The sequence below is a fragment of the Rhineura floridana genome, chromosome 21 (assembly GCF_030035675.1).
Source record: "Rhineura floridana isolate rRhiFlo1 chromosome 21, rRhiFlo1.hap2, whole genome shotgun sequence".
Taxonomy (NCBI): domain Eukaryota; kingdom Metazoa; phylum Chordata; class Lepidosauria; order Squamata; family Rhineuridae; genus Rhineura; species Rhineura floridana.
Window position 1 is genome coordinate 15,813,971 of NC_084500.1, and position 16,742 is coordinate 15,830,712.

The 16,742-nt window shown below is 43.0% G+C and overlaps 2 protein-coding genes across 8 annotated transcripts in view; both read right to left on the bottom strand.

Moving 5' to 3' along the window:
• The window catches only part of INTS2 (integrator complex subunit 2), a 34,572-nt gene extending 29,996 nt beyond the window's left edge, over window positions 1-4,576 (bottom strand). The window contains exons 1-4 of one of the 7 annotated variants that reach the window (XM_061605139.1): window positions 4,516-4,576; window positions 2,639-3,168; window positions 2,256-2,394; window positions 692-794 (exon numbers count right to left, since the gene is read on the bottom strand). In XM_061605139.1, the coding sequence (XP_061461123.1) occupies window positions 692-794; window positions 2,256-2,394; window positions 2,639-2,931 (535 nt within the window). In that variant the 5' untranslated portion in view covers window positions 2,932-3,168; window positions 4,516-4,576. Of the gene's footprint in view, window positions 1-691; window positions 795-2,255; window positions 2,395-2,638; window positions 3,169-3,292; window positions 3,312-4,382 lie in introns of those variants that run through there. The other 6 variants (XM_061605140.1, XM_061605142.1, XM_061605137.1 and 3 more) reach the window with 6 other exon arrangements.
• A 2,190-nt stretch (window positions 4,577-6,766) lies between these two features.
• Window positions 6,767-16,742, bottom strand: part of MED13 (mediator complex subunit 13) — a 122,236-nt gene continuing 112,260 nt past the window's right edge. Inside the window, exons 27-30 of the mRNA XM_061605135.1 lie at window positions 15,331-15,482; window positions 13,921-14,094; window positions 12,684-12,784; window positions 6,767-11,392 (exon numbers count right to left, since the gene is read on the bottom strand). Coding sequence (XP_061461119.1) covers window positions 11,260-11,392; window positions 12,684-12,784; window positions 13,921-14,094; window positions 15,331-15,482 — 560 coding nt within the window. The 3' untranslated portion in view covers window positions 6,767-11,259. The remainder of the gene's footprint in view (window positions 11,393-12,683; window positions 12,785-13,920; window positions 14,095-15,330; window positions 15,483-16,742) is intronic.

A 16,742-nucleotide genomic window follows, 5' to 3' on the forward strand; every position in this document is an offset into this window, starting at 1 on the left:
CCCAAAGGCAGCTTACTATATCCCTATGCCCACAAGGATCTGCTTCCCACACAGATCTGAGCAGGTGCAGTAAAATACTGTTCTCACAGTGAGCCACCAGATATCTCTGCGAAGGCCGCAACAGCCCTCTCCTTGCTTGCAATTCCCAGCAACTGGCATTCAGACACATGCTACCTCCAACAGTGGAGACAGAACATAGCCATCATGGCTAGTAGCAGTTGATAGCCTTGCCCTCCATGAATTTTGTCTAATCCTCACTTAAAACCATCCAAGTTGGTGGCCACCACTGCCTCTCGTGGGAGCCTCACTTTCAACTTTCAGGCATCCCTTGAAGACTACTCTATGCCGGCAGGCCTCTGTAGTTGTTTCAAGATTTTTTTTAAAAAAATTCTACATTGCTGGGCACCACTCTCATTTTGTGAAAGGGTGGTATAAAATACATTTATAAGTAAACTTAAGAGCTCTATTAATTTCAATGGTTCTACTCCGAGTAGAACTTAGCTGAAGACAACCCAGCAATATTTTCATAAGTTTCATAGGGAGCCACATTTCACGCACATTTGCACACATTTCCCTGAACATGGGCAATACCACGCAGCCCTGGAACAACAGCCATATCTTTGGACTCAGATATAGCTGAGATATTAAAAGGAGACATTTTAAAAGGAGATATATTTTGGAGAACACATACCAGCTTGAAGAATACAGAGAACATCTGCTGCTTCCTCCAAATAAACAGGGCTCTCAAACAGCTCTGATGATTTGAAAAAAAACTCACAGTTGGACTCGGCCACCTACAACAAAAAGTTGTCTTGAGAGAGGCTTTTGAAAGCAAAACAAAACAAAACCATACTGAGTGAGCATGAGACTGGCACGCTCACATGCCTAAGTATGGAAAAAAGATTGGGGTGAGATTTATTTATTTAATTAATTAATTTAAAATATTTCTATCCCGCCCTTCTACCCTATAATAGGGCACTCAGGACAGCTTACAAAAATAAAATCAAACACGTACATAATAAAATTGTAAACAGTAAAATCACAACAACATTAAAATACAATAAATCTACATAAAATACAATACACACACATACACACACATATATATATATAGGGATTGGTACTAAAGGGACTACAAAGGTAAAATTTAACACAGAAGGCATAAGATATTGGACAAACAGTAAAAAAAACATTGGGGAGGTCAGGAGACCAATTTCTGCTTGTATAAAAGAGACAATGTTAAAGATAACTCTGTGCCATGCTACTTCTTTAATGTTATCCAAACTCAACTGACAGCACTCTCCTAACTGCTGCAGAGGCTGTAATAGAAAAGTCACATATTGTCATATGTGGTGGATATACCTCTGACAAGAGAGTTTTAGACTGCAGTTTTCGAGGAAATGGAGGGACTAATAAGACAGACCATAGATATGGCTCCACAGTTCACCCTACTGAACATACTTACTGGACAAAACAGAGACCTACAAAGTCCATCGGACATTTACTGACGGCAATCTGTTTAACAGAGGCCACATTTTGATGAGACCTGAAGGGAGCCATAATAGATTACTAACTGTTAGAAGGCACTGGTAGAAAAGCTGACTTATACACTGAAGTAAGCTATACAGGTCAAATCAAATAGATAATTTTACACCAGCCTCGTATGACTTAATTACTTAGCATTAACAAGACTGAGAAGAGCAGAAAGAGCCACCAAGACAGTAGTAGGCTGTAGCCTCTGATTTTTTTTTATTTATTTCATTTATTTCATTGATTGTTTGTATACTGTTGTACGTTTCTTGTTGCTGAATTATTGGGAATATTTAAAATATAATATAAGCAAAGAAACAAACAAACATGAGAACAGCATCAGTTGCAAAGTGTAAAAATCAAATGCCAGGGAAGGGAAGACTTTCAAGCTTATGGGATCTACTTTTTGTGTCCTACTGGAACCTCAAGATTCCCCAGCTAGAGCCTGGTGCAAAAGACATAGGCTGAAAATTAAAGAATTCTGAACCTGAGAAATTTATTCTACCTACCAGAACCGAACTAAGTTTGTAATCCTTTCACCCAATAATCCATTCCTGGTTACCCTATCCACCCCAACTTTGTTCATTTCAGCAACAAGATTTTTTTTTGGAGGGGGGGCATTTTCTCATTGCCACTGTTAAAGCCAATCTAATTCAAATCACCGAGGGATCTATCTTCTGACTGCACTAAAAAGAAAAGAGAATCTCATGCATGAAGAAACTGACCTTGTTCATAATTGCCAGTAATTCACTAAGCACCAGACGGAGCCGCCGAGGGGAATCGCTATGTTCAAACTCCAGCGTCAGACCATGTTGCAGCTGAGACACCAAAATGCTCTCGCCGCTGCCTCCTCCAAGTTTATGCCTAACAAAAAGAGGATTGAAACACAGATGACCGAACAGATTTAAGGAGCACATCTCACCATAGTTAACGTAAGAACTGCCTAACTCAGGGATGAGGAACTTGTGGTCCTCCAGATGGTACTAGACTGCAACTCCCATCATCCCTAATCACCGGCTATGCTGGCTGGAGCTGATAGGAGATGGGAGTCCCACAACATCTGGAGGACCCCACAGGTTCCCAGCCCTGGTTTACTCCTTCTCATTACCTAAGCTGTTGTTCCTTGTTGGCATCTTGCTCCAAAGCGTGGAAGTCCACGGACAGCAAGGCTACAATGGAGTTGACAGCCTCCACTCCTGAAAGCAAGCGAAGAATCAGCTTTTTGTCCTGGGCCCAACCCTGGCTCTGATCCGCCGGGGCGCACAAGGCCATCCGCACCAAGCAAGGCAGCAACAGCCGGAGCTCTGGATCGCTCAGAGCTGCCAAGCGCACGACGTCAACCTTCTGCATGGCTTCAAAAGCATAAGGGCTGACAAACTGAAGAGCCGAACAGTCCGCCATTTCCCAAGGTGGTCAAAAACCACAATAATGCAGGCAGCTAAGTGGGCAGCTGTTGGATCGAGATGCAGGCAGGCGAAGATCTAAAATTCCAGGAACGCAACTGTTAGTCTGCAGGGGCTAGTATAGAATCAAATCATAGGGACCAGCAGCTTTATCGCAGCAAGAGCTTTCATAGGCAGATGCGTGTAGAGAACAGAGAAACCGATGGGTACATCTCTAAAGACCGGCTGTTATTCACTGTAGAATAAACCAGATTAAGAAACAAGAATACAAACGTGCAAAAGTAATACAGGAATGCAGAATGCTCTCTCATATATTTATGCCAACAACTCCCCGAGTAACACAATATACATTGACCTACGATTTTAAGCCCCTGGAAAAGTCCTCCTCCGATTGTGGTTGCAAAGATGGTTTGCCCAGGGTGATTTACATGATTCATCTAAAAGCAAGATGTTGCTACAGTAGGGAAACTAAGCAAGCTGTCGAGCTACACCATATGCTTCCTCCCTGAAGCATTATGTAGAACTCAAAAGTCTGCTACAGAGCTAATCACAGCATTGTTTACATTGAAGGTTCCCCCCCCAAGCTCATTTTCAGTGCTACAGTCCTCTTCTCCCCCATGATTTATGGTAATTAACAGTGCAATCCTAACCACATCTACTTAGAGGTAAGCTCCACTGAGTTTAATGGGGGGCTACTCCCAGGTAAATGGGGTTGGGATTAAAGCCTAATCCTAAATCTAAATTTACTACAAATAATCTCATAGTCTTCCCGTTTATCGAAGCCTCTGCTTCCGTTCCCTTTCTCACTTGTCTCCCACATGTCTGTTCCTGGACTGAAAGCTTCCTGGGGCAAGGACTTTTTCTCTCATCTGTTATAAAGCACCATGCTTCTGGCCAGATCTTTATCAATAAATAAACCATAACATTTTGCATATTTTCTCAAAGTGTGCAGAAGAGTTAATTCTCCCCTCCTTCCAAAAGGAGTGCAAAAAAAGAGGTGGGAGAAATGAGGAAAAGACTGAGAGGTAGTGTGACAGAGTGGTTAGAAGCAGCTTTCCTCAACCTGGTGTCCTCCAGATGTGATTCGACTGCAGCTCCCATCGTCCCTGACCATTGGCTGTGCCAACTGGGCTGATGAGATGGAATCTGACAGCGTCTGGAGGGCAGCAGGTTGGAGCAGGCTGAGTTAAAGCGCTGGGGAAATCCAATTTCATATCTCCCTCAGCCATGAAGCCCATTAGCTGACCTTGGGCCAGCCATCCTTTGTGCCCACCTAACCTACTTCACAGGGTCGTTGTGAGGATAAAACGGGAAGGAAGAGAGCAGTGTATGCTGTGTTGAGTTCCCTGAAGGAAAGGCGGGACGTTAATATAATTACTATAAATAAATGAAACTGAAGGCGGGCAAAGCAGGAGAGACGGCGGGGGAGGGGGGGTGTCTGTTACTCACAAAAGAACCCAGGCATCCGAGTCTTCCTATTTCCTCTCATATAAATAAGCCAGTGTAGGGAAGGGGAACCCAGGCGTTTAAGCCCTACCTATGAAAGAGCAGAAGACCCACCCCGACCCAGAACCTCACACACCGTCGGAAAGGGGAACAAATCACACTCGCACACAACCTTATGAGATACTACTTCCGGGAGCGTACCGTCATTTCCTTTCTATGTTGGCCAGCGCCAAGAAGGGATGCGAACTTCCGGCGCAGAGAACAATGACGACAGAACGCCAGGTGAGGGCGGAAGCGGCTTCATCCGCGTTCTCTTCCTCCTTTTCCTGCTAGTTAGAAAGTTGCAGTCTCCCTCGCTCTTTCTGGATTCTTCCTTGAGTAATTCGCGCTGGCGGTGATTTCAAGGAGCTAGCACGCATGATTAGGACTAAATATAGGAAACTGCCTTATGCTGAGGCAAACCCTTGGTCCATCTTACTCAGTACTGTACACTGACTGGCAGCAGCTCTACAGCAGTCGTCTTTCCCAGGCCTACCTGGAGATGCCATTGGGGATTGAACCCTGTGCCACTGAGCTTTGGCCCTTCGCCATGTATTTATTAATAATTACTTTAAAGTATTTATACAAATGTGAGGACTTTCCTAAGTCAGCTTACGAGGGGGGAAACAATTCTGGCTTGTATCCACCGTTAGTCATACTCAGAGTAGACCCACTGAAATTAACGGGACATGACTAACAGGTCCATTCATTTCAATGTGCTGAGTAATCTTTTTGTCTTCATTAATTTGATGCAACCTTAATATACTTGCCAATTCCTGCACTATCAAACATCCCTATGACCTCTTGCCTTTTGTTATACTGAATGTGTATCCTTGGTCAAAACCAAAATATTAACACACACACTTGGGAGACATTTGAGGTTGGCAGAGTTGATAGATAACCTTGATCTAAATAGGTGTAGCAGTAACATTTCACATATTATACCAGGGAGCACTAGCAGATGTAGCTGGACTCCACCCCCATCTATGCCAGCTAGCATGGCCAAGGACCAGACCCGATGGGAGTTGGAAGCTAACAACATCTGGAGGACCACAAAGTGCCCACCTCAAGTTATAGAGACACAAACCTGTGCTTCCAAGAGTGGCCACCTGTCAGGTCACTTCAATTGACTTGACTTGCATAAGTGTATGAAACAGGTGTTGACTTTGTAAATTTTATTCAGCAACAACACACACACCCCACATTCTGAGGTTTCACCAAGCTTTGGCTCTCAAACTTTCAAGAACATCTCTGCTGGATTCTGTGGCTTGTGCAACCATTGTGCTTGAATGCAGTTGTACATTATCTCGTTTGTGAACTGCCCGTGGCATCTGAGTGAGTAGAATGTAGAATGCCAATCTAGCAGATTTATTCAATTTGCAGAGCACATTTGGAGCCAATGTAGTATAGTAGGAGTGGAGAACTGCAGACCCACCGGCCAGCTGCGACCCATTGGGCCTTCCTAACTACGCCCGCAGACCGCCCTTGTCTACCATGAGAAGGCTTGTAAAAAGCCTTGTTAGAGGAGGCAACAGAAGAGTTTTCAAAGCCTAATTTCAGGGGTAGGGGTGGAACCCAGTTAGACAAGCAAAGTATTAAAAACAAGCCCACCAGGAGTTCCAAGTATTAAGTCACCCTTCCAATTTTTGCTGCCCTTTCAGGGGAACTGCGGAACAAGGCTGGGTGTCAAGTGCCTTACGGTAGCCACAATTCACATGACATTGGTTACTTTTGATGTAGTGGCTTATAAAACGTGTAGGACTGACATACAAGCATCACCATGTTCTGCCTCCACTGAGGATAAGGTTACTTATAGCTGCTAGCCACAATGGCTACGTTCTACCAGCATCAGGGTCAGCAAGCTTCTGAGTACCAGTTGCTGGAAACCACAGGAGGGGAGAGTGCTGTTGCACTCAGGTCCTGCTTGCAGGCTTCCCATAGGCATCTGGTTAGGCACTGTAAAAACAGGATGCTGGATTAGATGGGCCACTGGCCTGATTCATCAGAGCTCACTAGGCCCAGTGGCAAGTATTAGGATGGTGTGATGGTGAATAATGTCAGAGTAAGGCTGGTGAGATCCAGGTTCAAATCCCCACTCTGGCTGTGAAGCCCACTGGGTGACCTTGGCCTACTCACTAACTCTCAGTCTAACATACCTCAAAGGGATGTTGTGAGGATAAAATGAGGGAAGGACCAAGTATGTACATTGCATAAAGCTTAGTGGCAGGCAGACAGGATAAAAATGCAATAAATAAAGGTTCTGCTCCAAGAACCAACAAGTAGGGACAACTGTAGCTTTCCACATCAGGATGAATTGTGTTAAAAGCAAAGAGACATCACAATGGAGGAAGGCTTCATGAATAATTTATTCCATTTGCGTTTTTTTTAAAAAGTATAAACCTTTTTCCATTTCCTCAATCACAATTTTTACAACTCAGTGTTCATGGCATTCTGCAACAATAGTGTTTGTTCCTTATTTTTTTGTTATCATAATGTTAAATAAAGAGATGGAGACTTGGACCATTAAATGTCACTGCTGAATATGAACTTAAGAACTCTCCTCCCCTCTTAAAGTGACCCAGCTTTTAAAAAAAGAACATTTATGAAACTGACATGTTCAGTAACAATGCCACAACTTTTTAAACCCAAGTGTTTCCGAGGTTCTCACATCCAGTTTATTTGGAAAACCAACTACTTATACATTAAAACTTTCCTGAAAAGTTTGACCCTGAGGATTAACTTTTTCAAAGTGAAATTTTACTCCTTCAGAAACTGATGAAAATATAACGAATTTTCTATATGTGATTCAGAATCCTTGTGTCATTTTAGATTTGAAATGATTTTCAAGGTGATACATTTTGTCTTCTTGCGAAATGGCACCAGGACAGCTAACAGCAGAATTTGCCTAACTGGGAAACCAAACTGACCGAAAAGGAAACCCAGCCCAAACCATTGCTGTATACATGGTTAAGTATGAACAGAATAATATGCTGTGCCAAAGAACTGGTGCACAGCAAACTACAGGACACAACAGCATTCTGAATAGGATCAAAAGCCAAGTGTTTTCAAATACAACATATTTTGATATTGCAGTTAAGACAAAAGATGCTTCATTAAGCACATCTGTGAACTTTCCATAATAATGCAGGACATTTTAAAAAAAGTTATCAAAAGCAGGCAAATAAAAAAACAATGTATAGTAATACTTAGTTAATTGTGCCATACTGATGGATGTGTAAAATGAGAGGTTTAAGAAAGGTTTGGGAAGAATAATGTGTGTCCAAGGCTGCAACTGTGGAAACCAAGTAATCTGAACAAATGCTACACCTCACCCTAGTTAGGGATTTGCAGAAATGCTACTGCCTCATCTACCTTCTGACCATCAGTGTGAAGCACCACCCATCTGTGAACTGTTAAATCAGCGCTACAAATAAATTAAGAAGTCAGAGAGGTCTACGAGGCTTTCGTCACCATGGCCACTTCATAAATTTAAAGCTGTCCACAAAACCTCAAATTAAAAAGAGAGATCTATGTTTCAACTTTTAGCCATTTTTAAAAGCATTCCAACTTGAGGCTTTTTCTTTTGTTATCTTCTCTACCTGCTGAAGTATGTGTGTGTGTGTGTTCATTCTAGATCTCAGCAAGACCTGGCAGGTGGCACTCTTACCTAACTTGATAATTGTAAGGTAAGACAGACATCCTACTCTTCAACAGCATCCGAGATTGAGGTGGTCATACACAAAGGTGATTTGGCACTTCTGCTGTTTAGTGTTTTGCAAGCTAGAACACCTGTGGTAAGATGCAGAAACTTCAGCATCCAGCATTTCAAATGGATTCACAGAGAAATCCCCAAGCCGTTTGGAGTCCACATGGGACAAGCAGAAAATGGGAGGGGGAAGCCCCAAGCAGAGGAAGCGAGAGGACAGGGCCTGCAATGACTTCTAAGAAAGAGTCCAGAGTGGCCCATCAACAGCCAACACTAACCCCAACACACACCTTGGATGCTTCCATGGCAACAAGTTTAAATCTTATTCCAAAGGGCCAACTTTCCCACCACGTGATGATCATTTAAACAGTTTAGTGGCCAGATCTCTGTGCAATCTGACCTTATGAAAGAAATCTACCATGAACTTGGCTCCTCAGCCATCGCCACAGAACAGCCTGGAGTTTTAAGGGCTTCTGCACAAGACTGTGTTTTGTGCAGATCCCAACAAGCCACTCTACAGCAGGACCTCCACTGGAAGAGAGCCCAAAGCTACATGATGCAATATGCAAACAGCCGCAAAAAAAAAAGAAAAAGACAGAGCGTTACATCAACAATCCCAGTCCAGCCAAAGTTAAGTGCTTTTAAGTTTCATTGGTTTCAATGGGAAAGTTTAAGCACATACCTAAATCTCTCCCATTGAAATCCCATGGGACTGCAAAGTAGTTAACACCGGCTAAATCATTTTCTATATTTTTCAGTGAGGCAAATAGTTTTAGGACAACTGTCAGGAAGGGGAAAGCGGTAGAAACAGACACAGATATGAAAACCATCTGCAGTTAACAGATACTTGAATCTCCAATACAGGTTCATACACACACACACGGAGCAACAGTGAGATGCAATAATAAGCAAATGGAACTGCGACACAACCTCCATTCATTAACCACAGATTGCATAAAATAGGGGCTGTGAACAATTTTGCCTGACAAGGCTTCTTCGATGGGGCTGCAAAAGTTCATTGCTGACAAACCGTAAAAACCTATGCCAAGCTGAGTGTATCTGCAACAGGCTGACGGTGGCAGGAGGAACTTTCCTAAAGCCCCACTTAATCCACATGAGTGCCTGTCACAGCTTCCATGACTGCTACCTACGTAGTTCATCCCAGCAATATGGTGCCTAACACACCGCACCATGTTTGCAGTTGCAAACACAGGACAAATCTTGAAGCAGGAGACCTTCAAATGGACCGGCACACCAATCCTGAAAGCAGCAGAATGCAGATGGGGGAGAGGGAAAAAAGGGCTACCTCCGGGAAGACAAGGAGGCATCTCAGCCTGGATATGTTGGTGAGAAGGAGGAAAGAAGCAGAGGGTTCACTGACTGAAGGCAGGAGGAGACAGGAGTAGCACAAAACAGCTCACTCAACGTCTTCACGCCCTCTTCCTTGATGTTTTATCATGCTGGAACTTAAAAAGGAGAGGTTCATACCCACATGAGCCTGAAACTTCGAGGAGAGAGTGTCAAACCAAAAAAAGATTAAAACAAAAGGGGGGGGAGGAGAAGCAAAAGAAAAGTTGTTCTTTCGTTAATGGAATCAGGTCCAAACGCCAGAATTCACCAAGAACCTATTTACACTATATTTCAATTAATATGCACATCAAACTTTAGAAGTCAAAATCAGTTGGGTTTTCCTTACTGGTGTTTTGTTTTTTTTAAGTACGTGTAAAACAGCTAAAGCTGGGCTAACATTCCAAATCGTAAAGAATGGCAACGAGGCTGACAGCGGCTGCAGTTTTTGCTATGATTTCATTCACGCACCAAGAGGTTCTATGGGGTCTTAATGGAGAACCTCAAACTACTCGAAGATGAAAGTGACAGTTTTATTCAAGGGAAGGATTTTGTTTTTTGTTTTCTTAAAGAAAATGTTGCAAGTTCATCTGGTGACACAGATTCTCTCTTGGCTAAAACACGCACAGGGAGGAGTGGGAGGTCCTTGCAGTAAAGCACATACTCTTTAATTGAAAAATGGGAAGAGGCCTTAAAAGGCTAGTCTCGGCCCTCAACAGAAATACAAAAAAAAATTAAACAATTTATTATTATTATTATTATTATTATTAAAATTCTCACTACAAGTTAAACCACCTAACAATATCACTTTTTAATATATTGCCATTATGTTAACTCTGCAAAGGTGTGATATAAAATTGCTGTAAGACCCGGTACCTTTTTTTCTCTCCAATTTTATATAAACACAGTGAACTTCATTACTGTACACATATAATCTGCAACTACAGCTTAGCTGTAAATCTCCCACACACAATGGCATGGACATTTATATCCCTCCCCACCCACCTCCTATATTCCCCCATTAAACTGTACATCAAGACCAAATACAAATTTTACTGTCCCCACCCCCCAACCCCCTTACAAAAAAATAATACTCTAAAAGCAAACCTACCGCAACTTTCAATTAAGACGATTACATATATATTTTTAGACCAATTGCTTTAAAGCAAGAAGGCAGTATAAACCTTCTAGGAAATTTTTTTTTATAAAAGAGGTTAAGAAATATAAGACAATTTATACATTTAAAAACTTACAATAAATAAGAGATGCAGGCATTTTTTTTTTGAATACTAGGTACTATAATCCAATACAAGAACATTGCAGTGTTCCAAAAGCGTTCCGACAAGTTCTGTTTTTCCTCCCTCATTTGTCGTCTTATTGTCTCCATGCTCATTCTTTTTAAAATATTCATTAAACATGGCTGGGGCCTATGGCTCATATACTCTTCACAAATACTGTGACAGGGTGGTGGTGGGGGAGAGAATGGTTACTTTGCTACTAAAAAGATGTGTTATAATACATTTTGATTGATCGATTCAGCACACTAATCAGTCTGGTTTAGGCAAAACATCAACAAAAAGGAGAACAGAAGATCAGGGTTATGCGCTCCCCAGCACAAGTCAAAACCAAATTTTTGTGACCAAAAATGACATCCCCTCCCCCAATCACAAATGACTTGTACAGAGAATAATTAACTTAGTTCTGAAGTGAAATCATTCTTTCCCTTCTTGCTGCTGCTGCTTGAAATCGTCATTGTGTTTTAATTCTCCTTGCCAGTTCAGATAAAGATCACAGCATACTCATGATAAAGTTATACAACTGATTCAGCACCACAAAGTGAACAGGGAGACACGACCGCCGGTCCTGGGTCGCAGGATCACAGGTTAGCCAGGAGAGAGCGTTGTACTGTTCCAACACAAACCTGGGAGGGGGAGGGAGAGGAAACAAGCACCAGCCAGGAATTAATTAAGGGAGGCGTTATCAGCTTCCATATGATTTTTTCTGAAGATAGTTTATTAATACACATTTCTGTTAGTAGAGGAGATGCGCAAGAGACAGGACCAAAAGGCTCTGCTTCTGGCTACCAGCTGTACATATGGGGAAGGTTGGAAATCGGCCAACTGACAGATGCACCCTCCTCAGCCCAGGTAAGACTTACTGAGCTAAATGGGCCTACCCACGAGAAACGTGCACAGTTGCATCTTTATGCCAAAGGGCCCATCAGACTTGGCATATTTTCCAAGATGCTTTTGTTGCTCAAATTTGAGGAAACTCTTCACCTATCTTGGATCAGTTATGGAGAATGGGGAGAGACTTTTATTAACATGACAAAGAGGCAGTCTGAAGGCAGCATGCTTGGACATAATGTCTTACTGGATCCGAGTGTTGAGCAATACTGGTTTTTCCTTGTTGTCTATTTCTTCATGAAACAAGTTTGCATTCCTGCACCTTCTAAGCTACATGAAAGTGCATCTCCTGATGCAATCTGCAAAACTTCTACATGCAATACAATTCCCACCTGCTCCTGGTATTGAAACTTTTAAGCACTAATCTGATGTAAAATATCTCGTGTTTCCTAATATATTAACCTAGTTTGGATTCTTTTTCTAACGGAATACAGAGACATACATCCTTTTCTCCTCTTTTAAAGTAGACTGTTAGCCAACATGTGAATGTCTTTTTATGACTGATACATTAATATTTTAATACACACAAAAACCCTGCCCTGTCATGCTGTTGTCAGGATTATTGAAGTAAAGTATGTGAAAGGCTTGTAAGCCAACCTGAGAACTTTTCAATGACAAAAGGATATTTAATAATATGTTTTTAACCCTTTTTAAAAAAAAGATGTTTTTAAAGCTTTTTAAAAACATGTTTTTAACGTTGTTTTTTAATGTATTTTAAGGTCTTTTTATGATGTTTGAAAGTGTTTTTAGCGTTTCTGTTTGCTGCCCTGGGCTCCTGCTGGGATGAAGGGCGGGATATAAATCAAATAATAAATAAAATAAAATAAAATAAAGGATATACGTATATTAATATAAATTCATCATCGGGTGCTATGTAAATGCACATATAAGCAAGAGAAAGCCACTGGCAGATTGAAACAAAACTGTGTACGTACAAGAGCTGTATTGCACATTAGGCATAATGAATCCTGCATTATTTTCCCCCTCCCTCCCTCCCTCCCTCCCTCCCTCCCACGCACAGAATACCTGAGGACATCGGAAGTTTGATTTGAGTCAAGAGGGTGGGAGTGTTTACTGTGAAGTAGCTCGTCCGATTGCACTGAAGGCACATGGAGGTGCAAAGAAGCCTTTAAAAGAAGTCAAAACATACAGTAAGCGTTTGTTCCAAAGCTAAAAAAAAAAACTCACGTAGGGGCAAAATTCAGAACATGGAACCCAAAGCAAGCCGTGCAATTGCATAAGCCCCAGAGACAGCAATGTCAAATGCCACCAACATTGTAACATGAGACTGAGAGGCAACTGGCCTCCTCGGGCAGAAGCTGGATGCCCCTTCCCTTCTAGCGAAGCCACCCACTCATTGGTTTGGAGCCATGGAAGAGTCTTTAGCCAGCCCGCAGCCTTGGCTGGAGGGGCACCTGCTCACTGCTGCACCCAGAGCCAGGGATCAGCAGAGGCCTCAAGCAAACCTCCACTCTGGTTGCAGAAGCACAGTGCAGGTGTGCTTGGTTGGAGAGGACAAAGAGCAACTCTCCCCTTCACTGCTCACTCAACCCTTCATGAAAGAAGTCACTGCAAGGGAACAGCTGTGTCCCAAAAGTTTTCAGGTGGCACTGCCTCCTAGATCCTATATCTGTTGCTGCCTTGTGCAGGTGGGCAGGAGTGCTCTCCACCGAAAGACTGCATACACTCGGAGTTCCCAAATTGTGGTTCATGGACCACCAGGGGTCTGCGAGCTTCATTCAGGTGGTCCACGACATGTTGACATTACATATTCATCTTTTGGTGAATGCACGGGGGACCCGGTAGGGGATGCAGGAATTGTAATATAATAAAATGCAATTGTAGAAATAAAGGAAGCAATTAAAAAAAATTAAAACCATACAACACCTAGCACAGCACATTACAATTGCTACAAGAAGTAGAAAAATCATGAAGTAGTAACACTAAGGCGATCAGCAATGTTCATGTGGTCCAGGGGTGGGGGGAAGATTGGGAACCACTGGCATACACAATTCTTTCCAGTTGACCTGTTTGGTACATTCACTACATTTAACACCAGTCTACAAGCCCAAATTGCCACTGCCCTTCCACCCACCCCAAAAAGCTCTCTTGAAAGTGACCCAATAAGGATACACTGCACATGTCTTCTCAAGCACTCTTTAGTTTCGCTTTTGGTATGCCATTCATCTGCTCTCTCACAAAAGCAATCTCCATCTCCCAACTGAAGCAAGCAGGCTTGCACCCGTTGCTGGAGGTTGGTTACCTTAAGAAACAGGGGACACTGATTTTGTGCTTGAGGACATGCCGACCAAAACCAGTCTGGTAATGGACCTGCTTTGGCAGTTGAGACAAAGTAACCGAGGGCCAATGGTTGCTGTAGGATGTTGGTGACTTCGTCGTGAGACTCCGTTGAGAGCAATCGGTCGGTACCTTGGCCCTGGTACAACAAAAAGCAGATGGAAATTGGCGAAGAGCACAAAGAAAGCACTGCGGGATCAGACTAAGGACCGATCTAGTTTGGCATCCTGCTTCCTGCAGTGGCTAACAAAATGCTTATGGAAGGCCCACAAGCAGCACCTGAGGTCAACTGCGGCCCATGATCCTCAAGAACTGGTATTTAGAAGCTTGCTGCCTGTGATCTTGGAGGCAGCAGCCTTAAACCTTCAGAAAATGGTCAGATCCCCTTTTAAAGCCATCACCAATCTTGTGGGAGTGAATTCCATAGTTTAACTAAGGGCAGTGTGAAAAAGTCCTTCCTTGTATCTATCCCGAATCTCAGCTTCATTGGACGGTACAGGTTCCAACATTATAATATGTTTTCTCCTCACCAAGCATAACGCTATAAGCCTCTATCGTGTCTTCCCTTACAGTAGGGCCCCACTTACCAGCGCTTCGCTGCCCGGCGTTCCGCTAATGCGGCGGCTTTGATTTCACTTTTTTAAAGCCAATTCTGCCATTTTGCGACATTTTGGCGTCATTTTCACGCAACGGCACCATTATATGCAATGGGGTCCCGCTTTACGGCGATTTCCGCTGTACGGCGGAGGTCCGGAACGGAACCCACTGTATAAGCGGGGCCCACCTGTATTCGCCTTTTTTCCAAACTAAGAAGCCCGAAATGTTGCCATGTTTCCTCACAGGGGAGTTGCTTCAGCAGCCACTTTATTTTGGTTGCGTTTTTCTACACTTTTTTCCAGCTCTGCAGTATTAATTTTTTGAGATGCAGCAAGCAGAAGCGTACACAGCATTCACAGTGCAGCTGCACCACAGATTTCTATAAAGGCTTTACTATGTTGACAACAAAAGCCCCTCCAACCAAGCACAAAACAACTCCTGTTATGTTGCAACAATATTTAAACGGGAGATACTTGATAACCACTGGCACTCAGGATCAATGCTGAGGGCAAATACATACAGTAGGGCCCCGTTTATATGGCGGGTTAGGGACCAGGCCCCCGCCGTAAAGCAGAAATCACCATAAAGCGGAACCCCATTGATTATAATGGGGCGCATCACGCAAAAATGCAACAAAATCGCAAAAATTGCTTTAAAATGGGGGATTTCCCACCGCCGCACTAGCGGAACGCCGGAATGCGAAGCGCCGGTAAGCGGGGCCCTACTGTAGTTGATTTGTTAAATACAGGATTTTTTTGCCATAAAACATTAATCTTACCTTGCCCATGTCACCTCCATGGGTGAAGTGGGAACTTGGCGAATGCACAGGGGACCCGGTAGGGAATGCAGGAAGGATGTTTATAATGTCAGGATCAATATCAGGATCTCCAGTATCTAACAAATCAAAGATCCCCATTCCATCTGCTCCATCTTAAAAAGAGCAACAACAACAAAAAGGGTCCATTAACTGAGAGCTGCCATCTCTATAAAAAGAAAGAACATACAACAATATACTAAGAAATCTTTTACCGAAAGCTAGCTGGAGTACTGGACTTGAACCACAAAAGCCTGGGTTCCAATCCCTGGGCAGCTATAAAATTTGCTAAGTGACATTAGTAAATACGACTGGGCCCAAACCTGTCTCGCCTCAAACTTTTCTCAATGACACCGCATACACATGCAAAGATACGCACACAAACATCTACCTGTGTGAGTTTCTGCAAGACCTGCTCCCTGCATTTCTGGCTGATTTCCACCTGGCCTGGAAGGGCGGGGCCCTGTCTCTCTCCAGCTACAAAAGCAGCAACTGCTGAAGGGGCCAGAGACCATCTACCTGTGTGAGTTTCTGCAAGACCTGCTCCCTGCATTTCTGGCTGATTTCCACCTGGCCCGGAAGGGCGGGGCCCTGTCTCTTTCCAGCTACAAAAGCAGCAACTGCTGAAGGGGCCAGAGACCATCTACCTGTGTGAGTTTCTGCAAGACCTGCTCCCTGCATTTCTGGCTGATTTCCACCTGGTCTGGAAGGGTGGGGCCCTGTCTCTCTCCAGCTACAAAAGCAGCAACTGCTGAAGGGGCCAGAGACCATCTACCTGTGTGAGTTTCTGCAAGACCTGCTCCCTGCATTTCTGGCTGATTTCCACCTGGCCTGGAAGGGTGGGGCCCTGTCTCTCTCCAGCTACAAAAGCAGCAACTGCTGAAGGGGTCAGAGACCGTGTGTGTGTATGTGTGCGTGAACCTGCTGCTCGGGATGTCTATAGACTACTGGGGTTAGTTGTTTTTTAGTTGTTTTGGGGGTCAAGATTTAATTTTGGAGATTCATTTTTGCTGTTATTTGGACTATAGCATATTTTTGTTAAACACTGTTGTGAAGTGTGTGGGGATTGTTTAATTGTATATTTATTGAGATGTTCTCATTAGTTTGTTGTTTATTATTATTGTTTGGCTACTTATATACTGTGTATATTTATATGTTAAAAATAAAAATGCTACTTATTTGCTGGGAAATTGAAGATTTTTATCTAGGCCTTTTTATAAAGTGTTTGGTTCTCTTATTGTGACACATTTAAATGTTTTTTCTTTTCTTTTAATAATGTTATTTGTTATTTAATTTTGAGAATTGCATTATTGTATTTATGCTTTATGATGTGTTATATTCATGTTTTTGTAAGCCGCCTTGAGGGCCTTTTGGCC